This window comes from Notechis scutatus, chromosome 6 (genome assembly GCF_049901735.1).
Source record: "Notechis scutatus isolate UNSWTSFEM ecotype Mainland chromosome 6, rNotScu1.2, whole genome shotgun sequence".
Lineage (NCBI taxonomy): Eukaryota > Metazoa > Chordata > Lepidosauria > Squamata > Elapidae > Notechis > Notechis scutatus.
Window position 1 is genome coordinate 79,165,497 of NC_142014.1, and position 19,040 is coordinate 79,184,536.

Sequence of the window (19,040 nt, forward strand, 5' to 3'; positions counted from 1 at the left end):
ATTCTACTGGCTCTCCTTCATTTGGGCACTTCAAAGCGATTCTTGATATTCTCTTTGGAAATGGTTGATATATGGGCTCAAGATCATATCACAAACACTAGTTGGCTTTCTTCTTCTTTTTAGCTTAAATTGGAACTTGTACACAAGCAGCTCATGATCTGTTCCCCTGTCCGCCTCTGGCCATGTCTCCATGTATCAGTAATAAAGTTTGGTTTCTGTTTATTCCATCTAGCAATGTCCATAAACGTAGGCGCTGCTTGGCCATTAGGAAATGGTGTTAGCTATAAAGGAACCATTGAAGTTGACAGAAATAGATAAGTTGTCATGCTTCATTTCAGTTTTCTAGGCTACAAGATCTCACTGCTTTTCCTCTCCTTTATTATATTTCTAAATATCCATTTTCGGTCTCTAGTCAGAAATATTATAGATCTTCCTTTTGTGTTCTTCTGTTCATATTAAATTTAACTTGATCATACAAAAAAGCAGCCCCTATCATCAGCTTCTTTTTCTTCTGCATTCCTGGCTGGAACATAAACTTGGATAATTGTCATATTAAAGGATTATCTGCAAAGTCTGTTTGATGCTGTCATTGCATTGTGTAACCAAGTATTGTTCTTGCTCTAACCCTATTGATTATGAAAGGGAGAAAAAAAAATTTCCTTTGTTTTTAATGTCTTGAATGGGAAATTATCTGACTGAAAGTTTCCAATTCTATTCCATTTGTTCATGCCTAAGATGTTAGGTTGGTTAGCTCCATCTTTGCTCTGTTGTTGAGCAACAACAGGAGGGTTTTTAAAAAAAGATTTTTATCCTGCCTTTTTTACTTTATAAGTAACTCAAGGAGGCGAACATGTATAATACCCCCTCTTTCTTCTCCTTTTTCCTAGAACAACAACCCTGTGAGTTGACTTGGGCTGAGAGAGAGTGATTGGCCCAAAGTCACCTGGTGGTCTTTCAGGCCTAAGGCAGGACTAGAACTCACTGTCTCCTAGTGGTTGGCCCAAAGCCACCCAGTCAGCTTTCATGCCTAAGGCGGGACTAGAACTCACCGTCTCCTAGTGATTGGCCCAAAGCCACCCAGTCAGCTTTCATGCCTAAGGCGGGACTAGAACTCACAGTCTCCTAGTGATTGGCCCAAAGCCACCCAGTCAGCTTTCATGCCTAAGGCAGAGTAGAACTCACTGTCTCCTGGTGATGGACCCAAAGTCACTCAACTGGCTTTCAGATCTAAGGTGGGACTAGAACTCACTGTCTCCTGATTTCTAAGCCAGCACATTCTCATTGCAATTCTCTGCCTTTGCAGCTTTAGATTGGTTTTTCCCCCCCTGCATGGCTACATGGGCATCTAGAGTAGTGTCTCCTGCTTGGGTTGGTCTAGAAGATCTCCAAGGTCCCTTCCAACTCTGTTATTTTCCAGCAGGACAAGAAACAATGGATGGAAACTAATCGAGGACAGAAGCAACCTAGAACTAAGGAGAAATTTCCTGACAGTGAAGACAATTAACCAGTGGAACTGCTGGCCTCCAGAAGTTGTGGCTGTTCCAACACTAGAGGTTTTCAGGCAGAAACTGAACAGCCATTTGTCTGAAGTGGTGTAGAGTTCCCTGCCTGATCAGGGGGTTGGACTAGAAGGCCTCCAAAGTCCCTTCCAACTCTCTTATTCTGTTGTTTGAGGTATGACTGATGGGTAGCTCCATTATGGTCGTAAATCGAGGACTTCGTGTTCTGTAATTTAAACTCCAGTGGGGTAGGTTTATATACATCTGTTGATTCCCCCCCCCTCCTTCGACTAATGATCTAACCTTTTGTTTTGTCCATATCTGGATGGAGTAGTTTTGGCATCCTGCAACAAGGTAGTTGGCATTTAGCAAATGCTATTGCTTGGGTAGAACTTGTCAAAAACTTTAAATTAGTGAGTGTACCTGCCTTCTCTGATTTCTCTGTTCAGTTAAGACAGCAGCGCCGTTACACACTTGTTTTGGAGTGAACCCCAGTGAATGTGGCTGATTTTTCTCTTGAGTAAATACGCGTCAGACCAAAATGGTTGCCTTTGAAAACTTCAACAGCCTCATTAAATCGGGGGAAAAAAATAAACTTTGTTTGCAACTTAATGAGATTATTCTTGAAACCGCGGCACCAGATCCTGTCATTGAGATGCAGTTTGAATGTCACAAATTATGCTTTGTTTTCTGTATTTTGTTGTGCTGTTTCTTTTGGAAAGTTCAACTCGCAGAAAGGAAGGAAGGAGGGAAATTGACAAAAAAAAATTATCTACAGATGCTGAAGTTATATTTATGTTAAATTGAACGTAATTCCCATGGAATTGAGTTGTAAATAGTTATATGCCATGGGGCAGTTCCATAATGGGACCATATGGTGCATTATTGGCTTGATTCAATTTTTTTCCTAAAGTCACATCTGAATTGCTTGGTTTTGGCTTATCGCAGTGCACCATCTGAAGTACAGTTGTGAATTAAAAATGCAATTTATGGTTTAGCATGCTGTGCAAAACCAACCTAATATGACTTATTAAATAAACTATTGGTAAGCAAGCAATGGTCTGATATAATGTGTGACTCTAGAATAAGCTAATAATCTCTAGAAAGCCTAACCAGTTTGATCTTGTGGTTAAGACTCCAGGATAGAAACCGGGAAACTGAGTTAGGTATGGCATCTGGTTGGATGATGTTGGATCAATCATCAGGAGACTGGGAGTTCTAGTCCTGCTTTAGGCATGAAAGCTGGCAGGGTGACTTTTGGTCAATCCACAGGAGATGGTGAGTTGTAATCCTGCCTTAGGCATGAAAGCCAAACTGGTGACCTTGGGCCAGTCCCTCTCTCTCTCTCTGCCCAACCCACCTCACAGGGTTGTTGTGGGGAAAATAGGAAGAAGAAGGTGTGTTGGATGTGTTTGCCACCTTGTGTTGCTTATAAAAAAAACACAATAAAGGCAGGATATAAATAAATGAACAATAGGGAGAAGCTTGGGATAGAGGAGTTGGCTGTGGAAAGCTAGTTGTTAAGTTTTCTCAACCATTTCTTTCTTAAAACAAATTCTAGGCTGCATTGACAGAAAGATAGAATCGAGTTCACATGAAGCGTTAATACCACTTTATAATCCCTTGGTAAGGCCGCACTTGGAGTCCGGCATCCAATTTTGATCACCACAATGTTAAAAAAAGATGTGAAGACTCTGGAAAGAGTGCAGAGAAGAGCAACCCGGATGATTAGGGGACTGGAGGCTAAAACAGATTGCTGGAATTGGGTATGTCTAATTTAATGAAGATAAGCACCAAGGGGGACATGATAGCAGCCTTCCAGTATTTGAGGGGATGCCCCAAAGAAGAGGGAGTCAAGCTATTCTCCACAGCACCTGAGGGCAGGACAAGAAGCAACGGATGGAAACTAACCAAGAGAGAGAAGCAACCTGGAATTAAGGAGAAATTTCTCGACAGGACAATTAATCAATGGAACAACTTGACACCAGAAGTTCCAACACTGGAAGTTTTTAAGAAGAGACCGGACAACCATTTGTCTGAAATGGTACAGGTTTTCCTGCCTGAGCAGGGGTTGGACTAGAAGACCTCCAAGGCCCCTTCCAACTCTTCTGTCAATTCTCTTAATTGTTACGGCTGGGTCCATCAGAAGGACTGAGGGGCAATTAGGTCCAAGTGCAAAACTGTCCCCCTAGCTGGATTTGCGAATTGGTGAGCTTTCTTTCCCCCTTGGAATCTGCTAGAGAGAGTTGAAAGTTTTCCCTTCTGGCAATTGTGATAAGCGTTGACCGCACGTTCTCCTATCTGGGACTTGGAGGTGTTCCTTAAAGGTTCACCAGGAAATTGCTTTCAATTGCCTGCAGACACTACCTGGTACTGATATAGGCAATTCTTACAGTCCATCGCGTGCAGACTGATATTTCTCCCGGTCGAGATGTTGATTCCCCAAAGTGTTTTTTCTTTGTTCTGTTAGATATAATTCATCTGTAGCCTTTTCAAGCATGCTTGCTTTCTTTTAATGCTTACTTCTCCTGTCTCTTTTTAAATAAGTATACTCAGTGAAATGGAGAGAAAAACAACAACACAAAATGAAACAATGTGTTGTGTATTTTGGTTAAACCGCTAAGTGATGTTATTTCCTTTATCTTGCGTTATCTACTAGCTCTTTTTTTTTTTTAACCCCCTCTCTCTTCAGTCTTTTGAAATCGCTTAATGGGATTTTAGAATATATTATAAAATACGTATTTTTTGAGGTTAAGTACTGCCAGAAGCTTTAGGTAATTTCTTCGGGGACTTGTTCTTAAAGATAGCTTTTCGATTATATTCTCGGAAAAATAAGATTTCTGCTTTCTGAAGTGACGGTGTGTGTAGATGAGGAAAAAAAAAATCACCGTGGCTTTCAAACCTCACCTTTGTCAGGTGAAACTCTAGACTGCAACTTTTAATAGACCTGAGTGGCAATGGTAGAAGAATTCACAATTTCAAAGAAAAATTTCTTTTATGGATGGCAAGCAAAGCAAAGTAACCCCATCCTTGACCCCACAGAAAAAAACACAATCGGGGACTTCAAATTTTTCATGCATAAGAGGGTGGTCCTAAAAACCTTTTAAATAAACAAGTATCATAGAAGAGAATATTTAAAGTTCAGAGTTGAACTGTGGGGTCCTTGGGGCTCTCTGAGCTTCCTTGTTTTTCTTGGAGACATTTCATGACCCACCTAGGTAATGTCATCAATGCTAGAAGGGAGTACTAGAAGCAAGCCACACTCCCTTCCAGCACTGATGATGTTACCTAATTGGATTATGAAACGTCTGTAAGCAAACAACCAAGCTCATAGACCACCAGGGACCCCACAATCCTCCTCCTCCTCCTCCCCTGCAAATAATCCTCCCTTTTAGGACTGATGATGTTACCTAATTCGGCCATGAAACGTCTGCAAGCAAACAACCAAGCCCAGAAAACACCAAGGATCCCCACAGTTCCCCCCGCTCTGCAAATCCTATTCCCTTCTAGCACCGATGATGTTACCTAGTTGGGTCATGAAACAGCCAAGCTCAAGAGAGCCCCAAGGACCCCACAAACAAATAAGTACCTTCCGAAGATACCAAATTCTGATAGATGATTCTGAATCGGGTAGACATTAAACTCAAAGTCAAAGGAAACTTTCCGCTTAATAATTATGTTTCTGCTGGGAACTTTAAATTAGACCTCTGCTGCTTTGTAGCTCAAGGAATTCTTTTTTTTTTTTATGGCCAATTCTCCATTCTCTGTGTGGGCAGAAAAATATTAATTTGCTGCCCGATTCAAACAGCCTTTTCTGTCTTCATCCCCTGTCGTTTTATCTAATAATTAAAGAAATCCACAGAAAAACCATTCAAGCCATCCATGCTGCCTATGAAGCTTTCTTCCCCTGGAATTAATTCTCTTGTACTTACAGATGACATAGCAAGAGTTTCTAACAGGTAGTCCTTGGCTTATAACCACAGTTGAGCCCACAGTTAAGTGAGTTTTGCCCCATTTTACGATTGTACACAGTGAAGTGAATCACTGCAGTTGTGAAATCAATCACGTGGTTGTTAAGTGAAACCGGCCTCCCCGTTGGCTTTGCTTGTCAGAAAGTCACAAAAAGAGATCATGGGACCCTGGGACCCTGCAATTGTCATAAATATGAGTCAGTTGCCAAGTGTCTCTGAGGGCAGTTCAGGAATGTGAAAAACGTATCGAAATACTAATAAGTAAAAATGTTGGCCTAGAAACTGGGGCATTGACTTATAAATCTCAATCAGAAGAGAGCTGGAAGGGCCCATGGAGGTCTTCGAGTCCAGCCCCCTGCTCAAGCAAGAGATCCTATACCAATCCAGACAGGTGGCTGTCCAGTCTCTTCTTGAAAACCTCCAGTGATGAAGCACCCACAACTTCTGGAGGCAACTTCTCTTCCACTGGTTAATTGTCCTCCCTGTTAGGAAGTATCTCCTTAATTTCAGGTTGCTTCTCTCCTTGGTTAGTTTCCATCTCCTTTAGGTGTCGAAGCCGACTTTGAGCCTGTTGTGCTGGAGGGTGGAGTATTACGTATACCTCTTTTAAGTTGTACAAAATAAAGATCAAATCGAAATGTAATAGATGAGGAAGAGGAGGAGGAGGAGGAGGAAGAGGGTTGACCAAGAAGGTCCCATAAGATCTGAAGAACTTCGGACTGACACAGTGATGAGCTGAGCAGTTGCAACATTAGTTTTTGGCAAACTCCCCATTCTGCAAATGACTGGGAAAGCTACCTTACCGTTTTGCCATTTGTCAACTTCTCAATTCCAAATCCCCCCCCCCAACTAAAATGCTCCTGAAATATTGATAGTTACTTACTTGGTTCAGTTCAGCTTTTAGGGATAAATGCTTGTCTCTGGCCTGCGGAAGACAGAAAAAGACAGTAGGTGGGTTACTGTGGGGCTGAAAGTGGTCCCTGCCCTTGTGTTCTGACTGTGCATTTAAATTGTGGCTTAACTTTCATTAGTGTGCCATATTTCCTGCGGATTACTTAAATAAACCAAGGCAAGGAGCAGAAATACGTAAGAGCGGGTGTATGAAATTAAAAGTGGCTGGGGGCACAAATGGTTACATCTGAGACAAGGACACAGAATTCCTCTAAAATGAATTATTAGCAGTGGAACAGGGAAGCAGGATGGGTGGTTTTATCGGACTTCTGCATTAAGCATCATGATAGTTTTCATTACTCATTATTGTTTGTTGTTTGTATCTTATGATTTATCACTTTGTCGTTCGGACCGTTGGAAGAAATATCCTTCTGGGTTCAGTTCCAAATGGGAAAAAAAAAACCACTGGAATCATGGAAGTTGTTTGGAAAGAAGGTTTACTGATGAACAGGATCGCTCCTGTTGGAGCTCTTAGGCAAAGAAAAAGGGAAGAGATGCTAAGAGTCCCTCGATTTTATACCCTCTCTGGGCTTTGAACTTCCTGGGGCACAGGAAGAGTATCCTGATTGGTCGCTGTCAGAGGTCATAGCTAGCTTTGTAGGTTGTCTGTGTGTGTTAACTTTGGTTGAAACTTGGGTGGTGGTGCAATGAAGGGCAATTCAATGGCTCTGCCTGAAAGAGGTAGATCTTTGTTAGGTAGAATAGACTGGCCCAGGTGTTAATGGCCCATTAACAAAGGTTGGGGGGTGGGGGGCTGAGTTTCTGCCTCTCTGAGTTTCTACTTCTCTGTTAGGGGAAATATTCTGCCTTTTTAGTATATCCTAAAAATGTTTCATTTTTCTAGGGGAGGGGTGAGTTTTAACTTCCAACAGTACACTGAGAAATCCTGCCGCGGCAACAAATCCCTTGTGTGTCCAATCACACTTGGCCAATAAAGAATATTCTATATTCTATTTCCTATTTTAATTACCTAGATTTTAAAAACTCTCAACTCCCTATGACTTATTTTTGGGTGCTTTACATTAGATAAATAAAGTTATAAAAGAAATGTGCATCCGGGAAAAAAAGAACCCAACAAAATGAAATAAAATTTTACAGAGGTTCATCACCCACCTGTCCCCAAGGTCTGAGAAAAAAATAACCAGATTTTCAGTAACTGTTGGAATGTTGTCTGATAAGAGCCATACCTGTTAAAGATAGTTTTATCCTTAAGGTTTATTAGGGCGGCTTTGGCTTACAATTCTAGAATACCTTTTTAAAAAAAAAAACGATGAAGAATCCCTATAAAAAACTCATGAAGATGTATAGGTAATCCTCGACTTACAACCATTCATAGTTACAACAGCTCTGAAAAACGTGACGTATGACTGTTTTTCTCATGATCATTGTAGCATGATCAACGATCACACGATCAAAATTGGCTTGGCAATTGATTTGTAGTTATGACGGTCGCAGCTTCCCGGGGTCACCTTTGCGACCTTCTGACAAGCAAAGTAAATGAGGGAAGCCAGATGTCAGCGTTCCAGGAAACGTCCACTCCAACCAATCACTCCGAGACAAACATCTTCTCAAAAGTTCTGTTTTGTTTGGATAGTAAACTGGCACAACTGGGGGATCCCGAATCTGAAAGTTCCGGGTTTCCTTGCAATAAGTAAAAACTACAAATCCATCCCCTACACCCATCATCACATCACATGCCCCAATCACCATCCGAATCAACTTGAGACGTCCTCTCACCCAGGTGCAGAAAGAACATGACCTTGAATTAGAAAAAGAATGTTGTTACGTCTAACTCCATACACTCCCAGAAATTCCCCCCTCCCACTTTTCCAGGCTCAAAATATGGCAGCGTGGGAGCCTCTGACCTCAATATGGCTTCCAAAGCTGACACCAGATTCACTTAGCAACCGTGTGACTAACTTAACAACTTCCGTGATTCACTCAACAAAATGTGGCAAGGAAAGTCGTAAAAATGGGGCAAACCCTCACTTAACAAATTTCTCATTTAGCGGCATAGATTTGGGGCTCAATTGCGATCGTAAGTCGAGGACTACCTGTAGCTGCGAGTTGTAAGCAGTAGCTTACGGTTTAATGCAATACGTAAACCCTACCATTCGTAGGTTGCTCAGTAAACCAGGTTTAAGTGAGCCATGGTTAACATCAGGTGGGAACTCCATTTTTCTGCTCTTTGCAGCAAGCTGTGAAATAACTCTGGCCTATTTAATGGAGTTTACTGTGTACTCTGCCAAAGCAACATTCGGAATATACATATTCATGGCTATAGCCTCAAGGCACCCATTCCTATTCTGTTTGCATTTTAAGAGTAGTAGCTTGTCAGGAGTGGAGAATGATCAAATTGTTTCCTGGCTGATCGCCTAATATGAGAGACAAACCCTGTAGTGCTCTGCTCTGCTACACCACACAGCATAGAAGAGAGTCTGTGGATTTTTTCCCCCAGCCAATTCCAAATCCAGCTTTATTTCTCTCCATTATCGCGAATTACACAGTCAACCGATCAGAGGTTTTTTTTTGTGTGTGTGTGTCTTGCTTTAAACTCATTAATCAAAGTGAAAACTTGGATGTTCAGAAGGCAATGTAAACGGATCCCTTCCTGTTAAGGAAGCCACCGAATCTTTCTCCGTATAAATTCTTCCAAATGCTTTGCCTGGATCAGTACACAGATGTAGGAGAACGGCCGAGGCCCAACTACCACCCAACTACCAAGTAAAGTAAAAAAAATCCTCATTGACACACTAAAAGTGTTATTTTATGCTGTTCATATATGGTAGTGCGGGGGTGTCAAACTCAGTTTCAGTGAGGGCCGCATCAGGGTTGTGTTTGACCGGGAGGGGGCATGGCCAGGGTAGGCGTGACCAGCTTGACCTCACTCGTGTCGGGGGGGCATCTGTGGTGGCCTGGGTGGGCCTGGGGGGCGGGTTATCTCTTGTCTCCAGCAGAGGAAGGCGTGAGCGCCAAATCCTTGTCCTCCAGGGGAGTTCCTTGGGGCTAAGGCAGGACCGTCCTTCCTTCCTTCCTTCCTTCCTTCCTTCCTTCCTTCCTTCCTTCCTTCCTTCCTTCCTTCCTTCCTTCCTTCCTTCCTTCCTTCCTTCCTTCCTTCCTTCCTTCCCTCTTCATTCTCCTTTCTTTTTCCTTCCCCTCTTTCCTTCCTTTTCCTTCCTTGCTCTCTTCCCATCTTCCCAACTGACCATGCAAAGTGGCATTCGGTGATCCGAAAAGTGGACCCTACAATTGCAGGAAAAGAAGGGAGGAGGAGGAGGAGGAGGAGGAGGAAGAAGAAGAAGAAGAAGAAGAAGAAGAGAAGGAGGAGGAGGAAGGAGGGAAGGGGAGGAGGAGAGAGCAGGTGGGAGGGGAGGGAGGAGGAGGAAGAGGGGGAGGAGGAGGGAAGAAGAGAGGAGAGGATGAGGAGGAAAGGTGGTAGAAGAGGAGGAGGGGAAGGGGGAAGGAGAGGAGAAGAGGAGAGGAGAAGAGCAGGTGGTAGAAGAGGAGAAGGAGGGGAGGAGGAGGAGGAAGAAGAGGAGGAGGAGGAGGAAGAGGAGGAGGGGGAAGGGGAAGAAGGAGAAGAGGGAGGAAGAGGAGGAGGAGGAAAGAGGAGGAAAGGTGGTACAGGAGGAGGAGGAGGAGGAGGGGAAGAGGGGAGAAGAGGAGAAGAAGGGAGGGAGAGGAGGAGAAGAGCAGGTGGAGAAGAGGAGGAGGGAGGAGGAGGAGGAGGGGGAAGGGGAGGAGAGGAGAAGGAGAAGGAGAAGAGAGGAGGAGGAGGACAGGTGGTAGAGGAGGAGGAGGAGAGGGGAAGGAGGAGGAGGAGGAGGAGGGAGGATCCATGCCACACAGCAGCCTACCCATTACATTTTAAACCCAGTGGGGTTATTATGGTTGGGGGTATCTTCTCCTCAGAAGGAGGCTACAGCAACAGCACCACTCCTCCCGTGGCCATCAGGAAACATTAGCCAGAGTTGTGTTTTATAAAAAAGTATTGAAACATAAGTGCCTACTAACAGCCCTGGTCTCTAGGAAGTCTGCACTAAGCCGTAGGTTAAGATTGCACAGAGAGTGGCCGTTTATAGCAACGTTCCTACTCACCAAATGGCAATTTCAGCTGCTCTGCATCCAATTACATTTACATTGCAAATAAGAAGGGCATTTTATTGAGGGGGGGGGGGGGTATAGGGTGCATCAGCATCATAACATTGGCCATAAATGTACTAAGAAGAGAAGAGAAGGGAAGAGCTGCAGCTTGTGGTTGAACTTTGATGCTCTCTGAACTGGACTGTTGTTCTTCCAGATTTTTCATGGCTCAGTTAGTTAACGTGGCCAGCACTGCCCGGAGAGCATCAAGGGCTCCATAGTAAGAAGAGTTTATCCAATATAGGCAGTGGAGTGCCAGAAAAGATTTCCCACCCATAATTTGCAAAAGCACAGTTTATTCTTAAATATTGATGTAATTAAGTCTCAAAAGAACCTCTAAGGGCATCCTACCAACGCTGATAGGAAAAGCCACTCGAATATAAATTGAGAGCAAACCTCACTCCTTACTAATACTGATGATGTTATCTAGCTGGGTAATGAAATGTCTGCAAGAAAACAACAAAAGCTCAGGGAGCACTGAGGACCTCACAGTCCTCCTCCTCCTCCTCCTCCTCCTCCTCCTCCTCCTCCTCCTCCTCCTCCTCCCTCTTCAAACCCCACTCCCTTCTAACACTGATTATGTTACCTAGTTGGGTAACGAAATGTCTTCAAGAAAACAACCAAGCTCAGAGAGCACCAAGGATCCCTCAAGTTAAGCCTCAGATTCTTAACCTGGTTGTTGCAACTTGGTTAACAGCCAAGCTCTGAGAACACCATGGAGCCCACAGTTCAACCCAGAGCAAATATCCTCTACTGTATGTCTTAACACTGTTTGCTTGCGTTGATTGAACATCAAAATCTAGATCAGGGTCCCCAAACTTGGCGACTTTAAGACTTGTGGACTTCAACTCCCAGAATTCCTCAGCCTGCTGGCAGAGGAATTCTGGGAGTTGAAGTCCACAAGTCTTAAAGTTGCCAAGTTTGGGGACCTCTGATCTAAATAATCTATTGTGTTTGGGCATTGACTTTAATTATGTACCCATCAGTTTGAAAGGCTTGTTGAAGCTCTGTTTGGATGAGTAAATTTAAATTCAAACATTAGAGCAAGGATTTTTAAACTTGGCAACCTTAAGACCTGTGGACTTCAACTCCCAGAATTCTTCAATGCTAGCTGATGAATTTTGTGAGTTGAAGTCCACAAGTCTTAAGATTGCTATGTTTGGAGACCCCTGTGTTAAAAGATTCACAAATATTTGTCTGAAAGACAATTTCTAATGTGTATCACTATGGGATATTTGCTCTGGCATATATTTGAAATTGGTCAGCAGTCCATATTGCATTTTTTCTCTTCTTTGCACGGCCAATCTGCTTTCGCTCTCTCTCTTTGAGAAAGTTTTAATATCCAAGAAACCTCTTCCTGAAAAAAGTGCTTTGCCCTTGATAAAGTGTAATTTTGGACAGGCAACAGATATTAACTGCAGATAAGTTTTACTGAGCATAAAAATGTGATTTCCTGCTTATTAGTGTGTACATATAGGCAATTAAATATTAATGGATTATCTTGCCTTTTGTTTGCTGTATCCGTTCCAATAGTTTCAGAGCGAAAGGTTTTCTTCTACATATTTTTTGTCCCTCCCTTCCTTTGCAAATGTTTTGTTGATTTTCTTCATGAACATTTTAATGGAGTGCATGTTGAGATGCCCTTCGAGGATATTTCTGCAGTGTCAGCCAGAATAAGAATATTAAACATTTGTTGCCTTAATGTGAAGATTTATTATATTTGGAACCACTTAGTTTAGATGGATTTCAGGAAACTTTTCCCGGACTGAGACAATGAAATAGAATGGAGGCGAACTGAACTGATCTGATCCGAATGGAATGGTGGAATGAGAGAAGAGAGAATGTAATAGAATGAAATGAAACAGAATAGAAAGAGAGAAGATGGAAGGGAAGGGAAGGAAGGGAAGGGAATAGAACAGCGCAAAGATAGAAGAGAAGGGAAGGGAAGAGAACAACAGAACAGAATAGAGAGAAGATGGAATGGAAGGGAAGTGAACGGAAGGGAGGAAAAGGAAGGGAACAGGAGAAGATAGAATGGAATGAAAGGGAAGGGAAGGGAAGAGAACAACAGAACGGAACAGAACAGAACAGAACAGAATAGAGAGAAGATGGAAGGGAAGGGAATGGCAGGGAAGGGAACAACAGAATAGATAGACGATAGAAGGGAAGGGAACAGAACAGAATAGAACAGAATAGAGAGAAGATAGGGACGGGAATGGAACAGAACAGAATAGATGAGGGAAGGGAACAGAACAGAACAGAAGAGAATGCTAGTTTGGTCTACAGGGAAGGTACCAGGCTAGAAACCTTGGAGTGCGAGTTCTAATCCCATTCTAATCCCGTTTAAGGCATCAGAGCTGGCTGGGTGACTTTGGGCCAATCACCAGGAGATGGGGAGTTTTAGTCCCAACCTAGGTGTGAAAGCCAGCTTGGTCAATCACCAGGAGACTGAGAGTTCTAGTTGTTCTGACCCAGGCTTTGTCCAAATTAAGGAAACACAAACAGTGTAAAATCAAACCTTTTTTAATGCGACGCTGGGAATGTCTTGCATTCCCAGCCAAAACTCATTAGACACAATTCTCTGAGATAAGCTCACGCCTTTCAGGGTTGTAGAAGGCTGCCAAGAAACAGAAGTCCACTTAATTAGAATATAAATCGACAGAAGTTCCAGCAAAGACAAAACAGAGTTCGCAGGGCTTCAGTGAGGAATCAGAATCTAATGAACTTCTTTGCTTCCTGCAAAGAGCATGTCACCGAGGGCTGACTTTTATCCTTTATGGGAGAGGCAATTACCTCCCAGCCTTACTCCCGAGTCGCCCCTTTTGTTTCAGAGCTGCTCGCCTTCTAGCAGCTCTGCGCACACGCTCACCGGGAACAGGCTCCCCTGCGTCCTCTGCCTTGCTGCTACCGAACTCCAAAGGCTCCAAAGGCAGCACCCCACTCCCAGATGGCCCTGGCCCCATCCCTGCATCAGATGCAGGACCCTCGTCCGAGTCCTCTCCAGACTCCCGGACTGGTTCCCGTTCATCCTCACTGTCCAATACCTCTGCCGTCTGCACCGGCTGCCGGTGAACCATAACACTAGTCCCACCTTAGGCCTGAGAGTTGACCTTGAGCCAGTTTCACCCCCACACAGAGCACACCTCACAAGTTTGTGGTTGTTTCGGGGGGAAATAGGAGGAGGAAGGAATGTTAGATCACATTTGCCCACCTTGAGTTAGCTATAAAAATAACGAAGGCAGAGTTAGAAATAAATAACAGTCCACCGTAGCTACCCGAACTGCTGCGTTTCTAGATCGAAGGCGGTCTTCAACGCAGCCCATTTTTTTTTTCTCCTTATCAGGTCAGCGTTTAGCCCGCAGATTAGGGGGTTATTGTGATGGCCATTTTTAACGCCCTTCATCAATCCATTGATTGATCCTGAACCCAACAATTGTACAAAGCCACCAGATGGAAACAAGTCGCGATTATACGGAAAGACGGATTTTCACGCAGCTTTTTCCCAGGTTGGCTTGTCTCATGAAGCAGGCCTGGCCTCCCGCCACCCTTAATTCTTTACGTTCAGAAAGCCCACGAAATAAATGATTTATCTAGCGGATGTTCACCTCGTCCCTGTTTTTGTCAGCCTGTTGTAACTCCGCTGGGCCCTTTGCTACTCATCCCGCAGTGCAGGTGCTGCTCCTCCTGCTCAAAACATCCCCCACCTACAAGCCAACCCAAAACAAAAACACCCCTTGTAATTGGACAGTAATTGCTTGCCACTTTCTACCCCTCCGTCTCCACCGAATCCAACGCTTAGCTAGAAAAGAGCTTCAGTTGTTTTAACCAGTCTAGAAATGAAAGGCAAATTGCCCAGGACTTTTGAGAGCTCCCTTTAACCTTGGTGATTTTCCCTTCAGGTCCCTTGATGGATCGCTCAAAACTGTTGAGAGCAGAACTTGGGAAGGAAATAGACAAAACACTTTTCGCTCCGAAACATGGATTATTACGGCTGAGTCAGGGGAGGTAATAGGCAGGGCCATCTTGCTACTCTCCCTGATTACTCCTAAGTGGTGTAATCCTTCCTCATTGTGTGCCAAGCAAGGAAGAGCTGACAAGAAAGTTGAACTAGAAAGAAGGTAACGCACAAGAAGGAAACATCCTTGACATACAGCCGTTCCTTTAGCGAGTGTTCAGAGTTTGTTGTTGTTGTTAGTTGCGAAGTCGTGCCCGACCCGTCGCAATCCCATGAACAAGGTTCCTCCAGGCCTTCCTGTCCTCTACCCTCTTCTGGAGTCCATTTAAGCTCAGGGACTCCCTCCAGCCCCCTCCTTCTCTGCCGTCCCCTCTTCTCTTCTTCTTCTTCTTCTTCTTCTTCTTTTCTTCTTTCTTCTTCTTCTTTCTTCTTCTTCTTCTTCTTCTTCTTCTCTTCTTCTTCTTCTTCTTCTTCTTCTTCTTCTTCTCTCTTCTTTCTTCTTCTTTCTCCTCCTTCCTCCTTCCTCCTTCCTCCTTCCTCTTCCCTTCCTCTTCCTCTTTCCTCTTCTTCTTCTTCTTCTTCTTCCCTCCATCGTTCCCAGCATTAGGCTCTTCTCCAGCGAGTCCTTATTTGGGTTTCATCTTCAGGATGTGGCCTTCTAAAGAGCAGTCAGGGTTGATCTCCTCTAAGACTGACCGGTTTGATCACCTTGCAGGCCAAAGGCCTCCATTCTTTGGCGCTCAGCCTTCCTTATGGTCCAACTTTCACAGCCATACATTGCTTATTGTACCCTATGACTATCATTAAGTGTGGCACCTGATGATTCATGACTCCTGACGAATGTCTCTTTTCTTTTATGTACACTGAAAGCATTTGCACCAAGACAAATTCCTTGTGTGTCCAATCACACTTGGCCAATAAAGAATTCTATTCTATTCTATTCTATTCTATTCTATTCTATTCTATTCTATTCTATTCTATTCTATTCTCCATTCTCCATTCCATTCTATTCTATTCTATTCTATTCTATTCTATTCTATTCTATTCTATTCTATTCTATTCTCCATTCCATTCTATTCTATTCTATTCTATTCTATTCTATTCTGTTCTATTCTATTCTATTCTATTCTATTCTATTCTATTCTATTCTATTCTCCATTCCTATTCATCTTTCTATTCATTCCATCTATTCCATTCTATTCCATTCCATTCCATTCCATTCCATTCCATTCCATTCCATTCCATTCTATTCTTATTGTACCCTATGACTATTATTAAGTGCTGTACCTGATGATTCTTGACTCTTGACAGATGTCTCTTTCCTTTTATGTACACTGAGAGCATCTGCACCAAAGACAAATTCCTTGTGTGTCCAAGCACACTTGGACAATAAAGAATTCTATTCTATTCTATTCTATTCTATTCTATTCTATTCTATTCTATTCTATTCTATTCTATTCTATTCTATTCTCCATTCCATATTCTATTCTATTCTATTCTATTCTATTCTATTCTATTCTATTCTATTCTATTCTATTCTATTCTATTCTATTATTTTATTCTCCATTCCATATTCTATTCTATTCTATTCTATTCTATTCTATTCTATTCTATTCTATTCTATTCTATTCTATTCTATTCTATTATTCTATTCTCCATTCCATATTCTATTCTATTCTATTCTATTCTATTCTATTCTATTCTATTCTATTCTATTCTATTCTATTCTATTCTATTCTATTCTATATTCTATTCTCCATTCCATATTCTATTCTATTCTATTCTATTCTATTCTATTCTATTCTATTCTATTCTATTCTATTCTATTCTATTCTATTATTCTATTCTCCATTCCATATTCTATTCTATTCTATTCTATTCTATTCTATTCTATTCTATTCTATTCTATTCTATTCTATTATCCATTCCATATTCTATTCTATTCTATTCTATTCTATTCTATTCTATTCTATTCTATTCCATTCCATTCCATTCCATTCCATTCCATTCCATTCCATTCCATTCCATTCCATTCTTATTGTACTATGACGTCATTAATGTACCTGATGATTCTTGACTCTTGATGAATGTCTCTTTCTTTATGGACACTGAGAGCATCTGCACCAAAGACAATTCTTGTGTGTCCAAGCACACTTGGACAATAAGAATTCTATTCCTATTCTTAAAACAAAAAAAAAAAACTGGGAAAACCATAGCCTTGACTCTACGCACTTTTGTTGGCAGGGGATGTCTCTGCTTTTTAGGATGCTGTCTAGATTTGCTATCGCTTTCCTCCCCAGGAGCAAGAGTCTTTTAATTTCTGGGCTGCAGTCCCCCATTTGCTATGATCTTGGAGCCCACGAAAATCAAATCTGTCACTGCCTCCATTTCTTCCCCATCTGTTTGCCAGGGATTGAGAGGCCCAGATGCCATGATCTTAGTTTTCTTAATGTTGAGTTTCAAGCCACCCAGAAGGCAATGCGCACCCTCCCCACGCCCCCTGCGCATGACCGCGTGAACCCCCTGCATGCGCCGCACGTCCCTGTGCATGCGTGCGTATCTCCTGCGCACCCCCTTCCCCCCCATGCATGCATGCCAGATACCTACCAATCAGCTGTTGGGCGGGCAGCACGTGTGCATGCGCAGTGGGGCTCTTCCGGGGAACCTCTCGCGTGCCGGCAGAAGTGGCTCTGCGTGCTACTTCCGGCATGCATGCCATAGGTTCACCATGACAGGTGTAGGCTCTTCTGCTTTGGGCGGGGGATTGGACGAAATCAGTGGTCGCCAGCCAGTGGGCCGAGGACCACTGGTAGTCTGTGAGAAAATTTTGGTGGTCCGCAGAGAAATGTCATCCCCCAGAGCAATTAATCCATGCTGCGCGGGAACACAAGGCTGCGATGCCCACATGGCCCTGTGGGAACACCAGGCTTGTATTGTGAACAACACAAGGTAGTGAGGGGAGGGGGAAAGGGTGGAGGGAGGAACTTGCCCCACTCACCCCACGTGCCTTGCCTGGCCACCGGGCTGCTTCTTTCCGCTTCTTTCTTTTTCTGCTTTTGGCTGAATGCAAGGAAAGCAGCCGAAGTCTTTCTTTCTGTCCCCCAAACTCCGCCAGAAACGAGTCTTTGGGACCCTGCAAGGCCTCCTGCTCCAAGAGGCTGCGCCGGCAAAGACTCGTTTCTGGCAGAATTTGGGGGAGAGAAAGAAAGGCTTCTGCTGCTTTCCTTGCATGAAGTCAAAAGTCTCTCTCTCCCTCCCCCTGAGAACAGAGCTGGAGACTTGGTATCCTGCGATCCCAAATAAAGAATGACCGATCGGTAGGAAAATAGGGCGGGGAATTTTCCTGCAGACTTTTTGGGGGATTTTCCCAGGGTCTCGGGTCCATGGGATTAAAAATTAGGAGTTTGGTGGTCCCTGAGGTCCAAAAGGTTGGCGACCCCTGGACTAGATGAGCTACAAGGTCCCTTCCAACTCTGATTATCTGTTATCTGTTACCTTTGTGGTGAAGCGGACCAGAACCACCTTGTAGAGGAGATGGGCGTCGTAGCAATTTAATAAATCAAATCAAATCCGTCAATCAATCCATCCTGTGCTCTTTTCTCTCTTCCTTTTCAGGACACTGTCCACCAGTGACAATGTCGAGGACAGAGAACACGAGAAGGCCCGCCTGGAGGAGGCGTACGAAAAATGCGACCGTAACTTGGACGAGTTGATCGTTCAGCACTACAACGAACTGATGACTGCCATCGGCACCTACCAGAGCATCACTGAACGCATCACCACTTCTCGCAACAAAATCAAGCAGGTGAATTTCAAAGGCGGAAGGTTTTCCCGGCGCAAGATTGACTTTATGTACAGGGCAAGCCCAGAGTTATTTCCTTCCGGTGCCTTTGACTGAAAAAAGCACCCCGTGTGAAGCAGGCTAGGAAAACAATACGAATGGAATTCTTCCTTCCTCTCCTTCTTCCCCCCAAAGTTCAGGGATAGGTGCCAAACAATATACCTGGGGTGAAATCCATGTTCCGTGTGCTTGGATGTAAATATGCGTGACACGGATATGGTAATGTCCTTCCCTGGGCTGGTGGGCAAATTAATTTCTTAAAAGCTAATTGAGGCTCTAGCTCACCTGGAATCTGTCCTCACAGATCAGATACATTCCTTCCGGCTGCAGTTAGAGCAATGAGGACAAAAATGTATATACTCTACACACCGTCAGAGTAGCACATTTTATAATCATTGTTTTTCACTTTAGAATATTCTACTACTTTCTAACCTCTCCCTCCATTCCTTCCTTCCTTCCCTTCTTCCCTTCCCTTCCTCCCTCCCTCCCTTCTCTCCCTCCCTCCCTCCCTCCCTTTCTTTTTCCCTCCGTCCCTCCCTTCCTCCATCCCTCCCTCCCTTTCCTTCCCATCTGGGTCCTCATTTTACCGATCTCAGAAGGATGGAAGGCTGAGTCAACTTTGAGCTGGTCAGGATCAAACCTCTGACAGTTAGCAGAGTTAGCTTGCAATACTGCAGTCT

At 43.6% G+C, this 19,040-nt stretch overlaps 1 protein-coding gene across 1 annotated transcript in view; it reads left to right on the forward strand.

Moving 5' to 3' along the window:
• The window catches only part of EXOC4 (exocyst complex component 4), a 392,940-nt gene that overhangs the window by 16,146 nt on the left and 357,754 nt on the right, over window positions 1-19,040 (forward strand). The window contains 1 exon segment of the mRNA XM_087968910.1: window positions 18,135-18,324. Within this exon segment, the coding sequence (XP_087825036.1) occupies window positions 18,135-18,324 (190 nt within the window).